At 40.0% G+C, this 12,572-nt stretch overlaps 2 protein-coding genes across 3 annotated transcripts in view; one reads left to right on the plus strand and one right to left on the minus strand.

Annotated features, from left to right (window-relative positions):
• Positions 1–622, minus strand: part of PLPPR4 (phospholipid phosphatase related 4) — a 30,647-nt gene extending 30,025 nt beyond the window's left edge. Inside the window, exon 1 of the mRNA XM_085232175.1 lies at positions 153–622. Within this exon, the coding sequence (XP_085088301.1) occupies positions 153–230 (78 nt within the window). The 5' untranslated portion in view covers positions 231–622. The remainder of the gene's footprint in view (positions 1–152) is intronic.
• Positions 1–12,572, plus strand: part of PLPPR5 (phospholipid phosphatase related 5) — a 203,121-nt gene that overhangs the window by 68,628 nt on the left and 121,921 nt on the right. The window lies entirely within an intron of this gene.

Here is a 12,572-nt window from a genome sequence, read left to right on the forward strand (position 1 = left end):
CAGCGCTGAGCCGCGCTCCCTCCGCTCGCGGTGAGCGGCGCTGCCCGGCGGAGCGCCCCGCGGTGCCCTTCTCTCCCCGCCGCCAGCCCCGCACCCGGAGCCAGCCCCGCGCGGAGCCGCGGCCGGTCCCGAGGCGCCGAGAGGCCACTCACCTCCACGAAGTAGAAGCAGGGCAGGAGGGTGACGCTGTCCTTGGTCACTTTGCCCTTCGGCCGCTCCTTGGCGGACATGCTGGCGGGCGCTGCGGGCGGCCCCGCGGCAGCGCTCCCCGGCCGCTGGCAGCCGCCCGCCGCGGTCTCCTCCGCCCGCCGCCGCCAGCGCGTCCCCGCGCCGGGCTGACGTCAGGAGCGGCGGGGGCCCGGCCGCTTAACTGCTTCGCTGCGGGGTCCGCGGGCGGCCGCGAGGGAGGGGAAGCCCCCTTCAGAGCCAGGGGAGCTCTGGCTGCAGCCGGCGGAAGAGCGGCGGATGGGCGGTGGGGGACTGAGACACCTGCGCGGGATCCCGGCGGGCGTGGGGATGCACGGGGCTGATCCAGGGTGAAACTGGAGCTTCGGTCTTTGGGAAACAGCAGTGGAATGGCTCTGGGAACAGTGTTCCTATACGGCCGATGTTCTCGTGCGGATGCGCTCTGCGTGAGCTCGGCTCGCTGATGACACCTCACCCGGCCCTCGTGCTCATCAGGGGGTGGGGATGGGACCGAGGGCAAAACCGAGTGTGTGGTTTCTCTAATGCGTGGAATACGTGGTGCAGTTCCCGCTGCAGCCGTAAAAGGAATGGAGTTAACCTGAACAATTGTTTCCATGGTGAAGTGTGGTACTTTGAGATCCTATCTATGGATCAAAGCTTGCAGCCTTTTCTCAGGCGAACTTCTGGTGATGTCAATTAGAAGTATCCTGGATATGGCCTGCAGACTTCTGTGAATGAGGTAGCCTTGTCATTCCACTATAGCACATTAACGATGTATGCAGAGATCATCTTGTACCTGTAAGCTTGTGCTGTGGCATTTAGCTTTACCATTCAATGAAAGAAGCATGACTCAAAAGGTCCTGTTTCATTTTTTGTCCCTCTTGCTTTGCAGAGTATGGGAAATAATGTGCTGCCTTGCTCAGACCTTAGTGCTGTAGCCAGCATGCTGTGGCAGAGGAAGTGAAGATTCCAACAGTCCCTTCTTTTTTCCAGCAGTCCCTCAGACAAACAAAGTTTCACAAGATCTTAAATGTAAAAATGCAGTTGTCACTCTTCATGCCTGCAATAAAGTATGGAAAGCAAATCCATAATGTGACTCCAGGTCATTGAAAAAGACTATTCAGAGCTCCAACAGGTTGCCATGCCAATGTGTAATCTGGTCCTAGCTCTCTCAGCCTGGAGTTCTGGGGCTTCTCTGGCCTCAGAGGTACCAGGGGCTTATGGTGACTGGGGAAGAGGAGGCAGTGGGGGCTCTGGGCAGAGGAGGTACCCAGGAGGGATTCCAGGAGCAGAGGAGATAAGTGTTTGGCTATCAGCCAAATTCCAGGGCATGATTCTGAGCAGTGTGTGAGTGTCTGGTTTTGGTTCTTACCAGTTAGTATTCTAGCCTTTCAGTTGAAAATGTCCCTTTTTGTTAGCCTTGCTGTTGGCTTACTCCAAATAAAACAGCAAAAGTTCAGCAAGATTTTGCTAATGTCAAATTGTTGTTTCCCAGTTGTATAGCTAATGACTGATTAGCCACTTACAGTTGCACTTACTGTATCAGCCTCACTTGTTCAGGAGTCATGAGTCAGGAGCTCAATCTATCAAAAATTACTGATGAGTATTTTGTTTACCGTGTGGATTGCTTCACTCTGGAAGAATAAGAAGGATAGGGTGCTTTGTGGTAGAATGAACTGAGATCTCACATGGTTACTTAATTCTAGAAGCTTACAAAAGCTGTTGTTAATTATGTTGTTATTATAGTAACTAAAGACCAATTAAGAGTCTAACTGTGACAGGTACAGTAAAACACAGGGAGCCAGCCTCTATTTTGCAAATTTTTGCTATAAATAGGTGTGTGGTATGAGGTGTGTGAATGCTGTAAGAGCAGGAAGATTGGTGTTAATTCTTTGGTTTTGTATCTCACTGTTTTCTAAATGTACTGGTTGAGGGAGTTAAGAGGAGGCTTGTACATGATTTGGCAGAAGTGAAACAACTGTAGGAAATAATATACATGCATATTCCTAAAGAAGGTGGCTGTATGGTGGGGGAAACAGGTAGTCAGCACTGGCCAAGGATATGCCGCTGTGTTAAAGACTATCTCAGCTATGTGGTTTCCCAAAGTAAAAAGTATTGGTAGTAAAATGTTCAGAAAATGCTTCCTGTTTATCTCGGTCAAGATAGTCTTAGAAGGAAGTATGATGATGCATGACTTATGCATACTATCTATGTGCAGGATAGTCATAAGTACGGTATCTGTATTAATGCTGATGGCTTTTTACCTACCTTCGAACAATCTTTGTAACAAGAAAGTGTCATGGAAATATGTGAGCATAAAGCAGAAAACTGTTTTTTTTTTTTTTTGTTTTTTTTTTTTTTTTTTTTAAAGCATAAAACTGCTTATGCTTTGCTTCAGCAAGACCAACTGAGTTCCTGAAAGAATTTTAAGTACCGGAAAAGTCAGGGAACTAGAAGATAAAATGCGAAGATCTAGAGTGTAAGCCTCTTCTGACTCATCTGGAATACAATTTTAAAATGAGAGATTTATTCTTGCTCCAACAAAAAAAAAAAAAAACCAAAAAACTTGGCTGTCAGTGAGTGCCTCTGGTGATTTCAAGCTGATTTGTAAAAACTCTTCTTGATGCAAAACCATCCTCCTGCTAAAGAAGTATTATTGATGGAGCTTTTTTAACTGAAGAAAGAACTGTTCCTTGCAGTTCTCAGGCAGAGAGCAATCATGACAGTTGTTAGAAACATGATATGAAATGACTTTCCACCATAGCCTGGTGTGTTGGCAAAGTTGCACTGTAGATAACTCAACTGCAGGTCATCAGCTCTTTATCCAGCTACTCATTTCCCTCTGAACCAAAGTTTGTCTATTCCTAGTCTTTGGTAAGCATTGGGCACAGGCAGTGACTGTAGTGTCACTGCCTCCATGGGAAAAGAAAGCATACTACATGAACAGGGATCTGTGCTATATCACTGGATAAATACCCTTCCAGATGCAGGATGAAATAATTTGAAAAGAAATAGAATGGGCAGAGAGCCAACAGATCTTTGGCTCCACAGATCCACTGATCAGACAGTGGCACTGAGTGGTTTGTAGAAAGCAGAAGTTACTGCAGTTACTGTTGCTTGATAGTAGAAGGAAACTTCCTTTCCTCTGGCTGCCCCTCAATTCTCCTGCTCAAAGGTCATTTCTAGGGCATGGACCAGGGCTAACACTTTCATGTTGTAGGGATGGATTACTTGCTTTTGTTTTTGCTTTTTTTGCTTTTTTTCCCCCCCACTAAGCATGGAATAGACGATATGGGATCATATTAAAACAGTAATCCTCTTCTGGAGAAAAAGTGGCATATGGGAACTGGTCTTTGCTGTTCTGCTTTGCTTGACACAACTGAATTCAGAAATGCAGCAGTGTGTGTGTGTATTTGTATATACACACACACACATATACATATATATATTTTTTTTTCTTTTTTCCCTCAACCCCTCAGGAAAATGTCTGGTCAGGGGAATTTGCTTTGAGTATTGAATTCACGTGTTACTCCGTAAGTAAGTCTGCTCTGTGCAAGTGAGAGATATTGGTTATTTTACAGTCATACATTAAAAGAGTTGTTGTGGTTGTGACGTAGAAGTTTTTAAAATTATTTCATTGACAGGCTTTCTAAACGTTGGTGCAGCTGCTTTGATATAGTCTGATATTTGGAGGAAACAAAATGGTGGCTCCCAAGACAAAATCCATGTCAGACCACAAAGCAACATCTTTTCTAGCATCCTATCAAAGGATCCTGCAGATGCACCCAATAAATGGGAAAAATCAAAGGAAAATGTAACAAATTTGGATAGCTGAATGATAGCAAAGACATCCCTTTACTTATTAGCACTAGGTTTTAGTAGATTCAAGATTCTTCTTTCTTATTTTTTTCACATTAAAGCAAAATTTTTGACCCACCTATAACTCCCGTGTGCGCAGCGCAGAGCACTCTTGGATAAAAGTCTCTGACAGTACTGGGAGATCCATAGTGGAACATGTTTAAAACATACAGAAGATCCACAGTGCAGATGGAAGAGTTAAATTCTGCTTTGAATTTGTAATTGCATCAAGCAATTGTTTCTCTACCATGCCATATAATCTCCTGTTGCTGTAAAGCTCTATTTTCTGAAGTCTTTTCTTTAACTACTAGATATAGGTCACAGCTTTAAAGCAGCATATGACTGAATGATTCCTGTCTTCTCTGCTGCTTTTTACACTGCAGTGTTTGGTCTAGAAGAGGAATTCTGCATGTTTTGCATGAGCCATGATGGGATCATTCTTCTGAATCTGTGGCTTTAAATACCATCTATGAACACACCTATATAGTGTTTTTGCAGACATATGTGCCGGTGCTTTTTGGCCTTGGGCCTGTTTTGGTTTGGAATCTGAGTGGCTGTGAAAGCATAATGCTGGACTGTGGTTTGTATGAACGGTTCCCCTCTGTGTCACGTTTAGCAGTGAGCGTTTATGTGGCTTTTAGTGAAGCTGCATTGTGCGTGGCTGATGTGGAATATGGTAAAATGAGTTTATGTATGACATGCCTGATAAGCTTTTATTCTGATGCTAATATTAGCTTATATGTGGTTACCTGCATACATCAGAGAATGTGAAAATCGCAGACTGCTTCTGGAACATCATTGGCTCTTATATGCAACTTCAAGTATATATCAATGAATTAAAAATCTGTATTTCTGCAGTAGCTTTCTGCCACATACGTTTTGCTTGACTCTGGGCAAGTTGCTTCTAATTAATTGCAGCTAATTAAACATCAACCATTTGCTGCACGAGCTGAGGCAGAGGTTGAGTGGAAAACTGCAGCCGTGTAAGTAGCCATAGTACACACTGTTTTAAATGGAAATGCAGAGGTCTAGCAGGATCCCTGTTTGCCCTGAAGTTTGTATGAAACACCATATCAGAAAAGTGCTGATATACATCTGACATTTGGAGGAGTACTGCTACAGTCACCAGCTGATGTTAATCTAGCCCGTCCTGATTACTGCATGTTTGTATATGACCTTAGTTTTGCCATTTCTCAGATTCTGTTATGGTTTTCTGATTTAAATATCTTCCCTCTCAAAAATGTTTTTTCTTAAAGTAGTATGCACTAACACAATATTACAGTAGATTTTAATGAAAAAATGTATGCTTCAAATTCTGTGAACAAGACAAACCGTGTGCATGGCTTTGTGAAAGAAATTTAGCATTCAGTGATAAAAGCAAGATGGTGACTTATTCATAGGAGGTAACAGGAAAAGTATCTAAAATACTAAAATATTTATTTTCAGAGTGTTCCTAGATGTTTCAAGTTCACAAGAGGCATTTTTTTTTAATCTTTGCAATATTGAAGTCCAACATTAATTTTCCAATGAGAGCATCAATTATTTTGAAAGCCTGTAATTACAGTGCTGTTGGTTGTCAAGGGCATAAATCAGGTGGCCTCAGAACTGAAGAAAACTCCTTTCCTTCACCATTAATCACTCATTTTCACTGTTAGTTATTAAAACAATGTCTGAAAAACCTATTGTATCTGTATGCGTGCTATATAAATGTTTTTATCCATGCATGGAGTCTTAAGGCTTAGATGCAAAGTGATATTGGAGTGAAAACGTCACCTGAAAATGGCTGCAGTTTCACAATAACACTCAGTATGTGTTAACGTTACCTGTTTATAGCGTAGGGCACCAGAAAACTATCACTGAACTAATAAAGAAAGGAAAATGATGAAATGCATATATTTTTAAAAATGTACATGACATTTTCCATGAAAAAAATTTACATCAGCAGTAGAAAAACTCATTATTAACAAATGTTACACACAGATAGTGCTGCACAAAAACCATTAGTGAAAATAACTGAGGATTTTGCAGTTGATGTTGCGAAATTTTGTCTAGCAGTTGTGCCTGCTGAGCAGCGTAATGCCTGAGAGGTACACATCTTAGACATGCTGCAGTATTCTGGCTAGTTTCTAGTGCAGAATATGAAGGTCAGGCAGAAAGACATTGGCTCAACAGTTAACACTGCAGTGCTCAGTCTTTTTTCAGTGCCAGGAGAAGCTGCAAATTGCAATCCTGTTGTCGTATGCCGGAATCTACTGTACATATATTCTGCTGGCTGTTTGCATGCATTCAGCAGCTGCAGTGCTTCCTGGGAATGTGCACTTGGTACATGTTGAGGTCGATAACACTGCCCATGTGCAGTGTGTGCAGTCCTGTGACACTTATTTGTGTAGTTATTTGGATACGCTCCAGTTCCTATACATTATCTATGAATAGAGGCTGAATACAGCCAGATAAATATTAAATATTCTTGTATTCTACATCAGTGCTTTTTTTTTTTTTTCTTCCTGTGTGAGGAGTAGAATGATGAGAGAGTAGAAGCTTCTGGGCTTCTCAGATAAGGATATTGCTGGAGTTCAGAGCACAAGTCCTGAGTAGGGGTGTTATGCACATATGCACCTGAGGTTCCAAACACTGCAACCTTATTTTTTATGCCACTTTGATTTTTCTAATGCAGCTGCTCCTGCCTTTGAAACTGAAAGGAACGTGTTTTTCAAAATGAAGTCAAGATTGCCTGCATTATCCCTGATTGCTGATATTTTGGTTTCTGAAATGATATAATTGAGCTCTTTTTTTCTCTGTTTATCTGTTATTCGAATAATCTTTTGCTCTGTTATTTCAAACATTCTAGGTAAAAAGCAACAAACAAGGCCTTAAAGAAAAGGGAAGCTGTATGTAGTTACCAAAATATCAGCAGTTAATAATTAGTTTATATTAGCATTGAAATAAAAAACTGCTTATGTATAGGACACAATGTGGAGTGGTTGATAGGCATTCAAAATTATTCAAAGTTTAAATGCAGCAGTTCTGAAACTGTTTTTCTGAACAAAATCTGCCTGATACTGTTATAGTTAAACAGATTCAAGAGGAAGTAATATGAATCCAGGAATTTGGCTTTGGGATTTCGCTTGTGTTCAAAATTTCCTTTTTGACCTGAACAAATCTGTGGGCAATGTTTGCTCTCTGCTTCTGTATATAAAACTGCTCTTGTAGAATTATAGTTACGCAGGGAAGCACATAAGAATGTATTACATGTGCTGGGTTTTTTTTTGTGGGCTTTTTTTTTTTAATTCTCACACCAAGAGTGATTTCAGTGGAAATAGTGAATTATTTACAATAATTATGGTAAAAAATATTGTTTATAATAATTGAAGTTGAATTCTCTGCAATATAGCAATTAATCCTGGCCTGCTAAAGTCAGCTGGACGTGAAAGGCTTTGTAACAAATACACTGGACTTGCTTTCCATCTCAGCTGAGCAGAGAATTCTGATAATTTGTGTTCAGGCTCAGGTGTATTACATTATTAATCTAAAATACTGATTTAGCTTATCATGGTGTAGCAGAAATGCTAAGTTACAGCTTAGTGATTGAGTATCTGATGGGAAGGCAGGGCCAACCCAGGGGTGCTCAGCTGCATGTAATGCCCCTGAGTGACTGGAAGGGATGGAGCCAGGATCCACAGCTTTCCTGACCTCATTTAAGAGTTACAGTGGAGGTGAGGGTACCTTGCTGGAAATCCCTGTATACCTGAGGCCTTCTGAAAGTAAGTAGCTTCTTTCCTTTGTTTCTGTGCCTATAGCTGTTACGTTTGAACGAGTCCTTGCTTACTGTATTCTAGAAGCTTGCTGCTCTTACTGTTGCATTACTCATGGTAAATAAGCACCTCATGGTTTAGTATATTTATTCATAGACTACTCTTATTTTGTAACTGAAGAAATGAAATGTGACTGACCTTTAGAAGACCTTAACTTATAAACTGGAGTAGCTTATTAGGTCAGATATACCTGGAATAGTTAGGCTAATAAAAGTTCACTGTGGGTTCAGTGATATTGACAGAAAAGTTCTGTTTGTGGCTCATCATTTGGAGAATAGGAATATATTATTTTAGTTATGAAGCTTACTTTCTGCTAGTATGAAATACACCTGTCTTAAAACATCCTGAAGTAGAAAATACACAGTCCTTTAGCATAGTGATGGAATTGTATTTTGTAAGCTGTCCTATTACAGTTTGCCTGAAATGGTTGTGATACCTGGCATCTTTTTGAATCTTGCCAGTGTCTTCTACCACTAGGTCTAATTTCCATTTCTTCCTGTGCCAAAAGCTAAGAGCAAATAAAAATAAGATACAGACTAAATGTATTAGCTTAATAACTGAAGGGAGATTATCGTAAGTAATGGTGATGATAGTAATGAGAAGATATCCATCATATAAGATAGTGGTTTTTTTTTTTTTTTTTTTTTTTCCTTAATGCAGTTCTTCATTTTCTCTGACTGGAATATCTTAAATGCATTCGAGTCACTGTGACTTTTTCAGTGAGTTTTTAGGGACATTAATTATTAGGTGCAACTTGCACAAAAAATGGGGATGTTTGCTTGTTACTTGAGTGATGTGGACCATGTTCTGCTTGTGTGCCTGTGCAATATGTGCTTGGAAGTTTAATAGGTTGTGTTTTCTATGATTGTAATCATTCAAAACTTGTCTTAAAAAATACTAAATTACTGATGGGTAGTTCATTTAAGTAAGTAGACTGTTGTGATAAATAGATGTATTTGTGTTCTTGGGAGCATGTGCATATAACCACATACCATTTCTAACTTCTAAGCTTTGCATCTAAATTCACTCTTCATTTTCTAATATGTTTCTATGAAAATCTGCTTCTTTTTTTTTTTTTTTTTTTTTCAGGTGACACTTGAGAGTAGGCAGTTATTGCTGACGGTCCCAACCTCAGTTTCCATCTGCCTGTCCTGTGATAGCTTGTTGACTTTCTAGAATATGTGGGAAACATAAAGTAGCTTAGCAGCAGGGCAAAGCAGAAGTGGAGGCTGTATATTTGCTTAAGCTGTGTGCAGTTTACTGCACAACTTGGCAGTAGGTTCTTGTCCTGTATAGCTGCTCCTCTAAACATCAGCAGTGAGATAAAAAAGAACCAGAGATGAGCAGGAGATTAGCCTTATCTGATGATTTAACAAATAATTTTAGTTCCATGTCTGTCCATGTAGCATCAGGCTATCCCTAAGCAGTCATTCCTGAATTTGACACAGTCTAAAAAGAAAATGTCTACATATATCATCTGAGAAGTTTATGGTGAAAATGTTATTTAACGTAAGTGAGGTAGACTGAAGTGCACTACTTCTTTGCTGGCTGTGGTAATTTCCTGTGGAAGAACTCAGCAATGCTAAATAATAGAAGTACTCTAACAGCCATAGCTTCTGCCTGCTCCTCTGTCCTGTGGATTAGCTGGTAGAGAGTTCTCCTGCTGCCATGTATACAGCTGCAGAATGCTCTTGCACCTACTGACGTGTTTCTAGACTGAGATCTGACTTCCTGATAGCTTCTGTATGATCAGAGAACTGTGTTTCCTCATCTGCTTTGCTCATGTAATTTGAGAGAAATTAGTCTTTCTCATCACTTCTGTAGATATATATAGCAAACATAACACCTGCTGTAAATATGTGGGGCCAGCATAATTTCATTGGGTTGTAAATGTTGCCTGTGTGGAAGTATCGAAGGCAGATTCTGTTGATGTTCTGTTATGTTCTTTCTGGAAAGACAAGAAGATGTTTGGGATAGATCATCTGAATTGATTTGGGAAAGGGAATGCTGTGCAGCCCAGGAAGTTTCAGCAGTTCCTCCCTGCTGTTCCCAGGGAGTTTCAACCTGAGGAGAACCTTGATGAATTATATGCTGAGATCTACAAGAGGGTAGATGCTCCTTTAGAATAATATGAAAGAAAATAAAGAAAATGGCTTCCATGGAAAAACTATCCAAGTAAGCTGTCATCTGACCATGAAGCAAGGAAAAGTGACTGACCTGATGCTGCTGCAGAACACTGTAGGTTCAGGAAACTCATGGAGATTTGCTTTCTTAAAAAGTCTTATTGAGCTTCATAACTTATTTAACCCAAGCACTTGTGAATCTATTGAAAGCGAGTCATTCCTTCTGTGGAATATTACTTTAAAAATCCCACAGCATTGAAATTACTGTGATCTCAAGTTAATCTGCAATTTAATTAGATATCAGAAATTACTTAAACTCTTTTTCTTGTGTGGACCAATGGATATCATCCTGCCCAATTTTCAGCATGACCCTTATATTTCACTAAAATGTAACTATTTATATATTTAATCTATTTAAAATTAAAAGACAAACTATTGGATTTTAAAAGAAACAAAACCCTTAACAGTATTTTCTTAATTCCAAATTAATCTGAATATACAATTGTGAAGCTTACATCATCTTCCTTCCCCCTTCTCCCCCTCCCTGCCCCCAGCAGTTCATAAATGTTGATTGAGGCATTTGTTTGAGATCTAGGAGGCTCTGTCAACAGAATACCAATATCAGATCTTGTTTAGTAGAATGTAATTTTCATGGGTTTTTCATTACTATTATTTGCCTTCCTGCCCTTGTACGATGCTTTCCAGATACAAATTATAATGATAAATAGGGAACTGTGACCAATGACAAATTACATGCTTAAAAAGTGGGAAAATATACGATGGAGGTGATATTTTTATTACTGCTTAGTACGTTTTACTGTTCTTTAAATGAGCTCATTTAACTCTATAATGGTAATAATTTATTTCAATTTTTTCAGCATCTAACACACCCCTTTGGCAGCAGAAAGGATTAGCATTTTATGAGAAATTTTACCTCTAATTAATGGCAATTAGTTAAGAGTGTGGGTGTATTTCCCTTTGTGCCTGTTGAAGTTCAGATAGTCTGACCTGCTGTTAGAAGATCCTAAGGGTTAAGGATTTCATTACAGAAGAAGTAAGGTAAGCAATCAGCAAAGCTTTCTTGTTTACATGGATACCACTTGATGAATATGGAGATGAACATGTCACCATCTCAGATACCAGATGGAAATTGTTTGTGACTCTTAGATACGATCAGCAAGTTTATTTATGGTGCACAAGCAAAATTAAGAGCAGTGGCTGCACCTATCATTATAATTAAACCAGGTTAAGTTCCTACACTTCTAATCATCATGGTGTCAAGATTATGACCACTGTTAAGAGGATAGAAAGTATTAGCAACTTTACAGAGCTCTAAGTGGATACATTAATTTGCTAATGGATTGATTGCTGAACCACTGAAAATTGATTTGTCTTGAGATATAGATATAAGATTTGGAAGTTTTAAGAAGGTAATTAAAAAGGATGTGATGACTTGGAAGCAAGTATCACTATAATGTGTGTCCTTTTCTTATGACGCTTTTCTTTGTTTTCCTTTTATTTTAATGGTCTTCATATGCTTATGTTTTCTGTTCATCTCTTCCATATAATTTCCCCGTTATTTTTTTCTTGCTATTTCATTGTCCCAGTTCTATCACTATCTTCTACATACTTTATCTTTCTTCTATCTTCAAGATAGAAGTGCCTTGTTCACTCTTCTCTGCATAATTCTGCTTCCTTCCCTGTTGTCCCTTTTTTATCCTTTTCTCTCATCCAGCTCTTCTGGTTTTCTATTTTAATCTTGCCCTCTATTGTTTACTTTCACCATGTCTATTTCCAAACTTCCTACACCTTTCTACATAGTGCTCCTTTTCCTTGTCATACTTTCTCCTGGATATTGCCAGCCAACAAGCCTTTCTTAGGGTAATTAGTTAGTTGAGACAATAGAAATCAAGTGACCAAACCCTGAAGAGAGGAGCAATATGACACCTTTCTTTTTACTTGTGCCTGTTTTCATTATACTCCTCTGAATATTAACTGCAGCAATGTTCACTGCTGATGTGACACCAGATTCCATTTCTGCAGGCAGAAGTGGTGCTGGGAGCTGTCAAGGTAGGCTGCCTAGCTTGCTGTGTCCTGTCCTATTCTGTCCTTCAGACTCTTACCCCCTCCATTCCTTTGCTCTCAGCTTTTCAAGGAACTGAGTGCAGACATAACCGGAAAGTCTTGTTTCTCTGATCCTAGTAACTCCACTGTGGGAAGGTATCCGTTGATCTATGACCTGCTGATAGAATCCAGGATAGCAGATAAAGGTGCTGTAGTCAGAATTGTGGGCAGGTCAGACACTGGAAAAAAAGGAACCTAGTAGAAAGCAATATCTGTTGTTGCAGTGTTTAGCAGGAAGAGCACGCAGTTTCTACGAGGAGATGGAATTACAGACAGATTACCAGTGCACTGCTTCCCTACTTGCTTGCCTAGCTAGAGTTCTCAGATGTGAAGACATGCTTCATATCTGGTTCGTACCATCCAATTTGATTACTTTCAAGTGTTGGAGAAAATTCATTTAAAATGCACTTCTCTGAGTTGCTATCAACATTTGGAACTGACACCTGAGTATTCTTTTTTCCACTCTGAC

The sequence above is a fragment of the Meleagris gallopavo genome, chromosome 10 (genome assembly GCF_905368555.1).
Source record: "Meleagris gallopavo chromosome 10, MGAL_WU_HG_1.1, whole genome shotgun sequence".
In the NCBI taxonomy this organism is placed as follows: domain Eukaryota; kingdom Metazoa; phylum Chordata; class Aves; order Galliformes; family Phasianidae; genus Meleagris; species Meleagris gallopavo.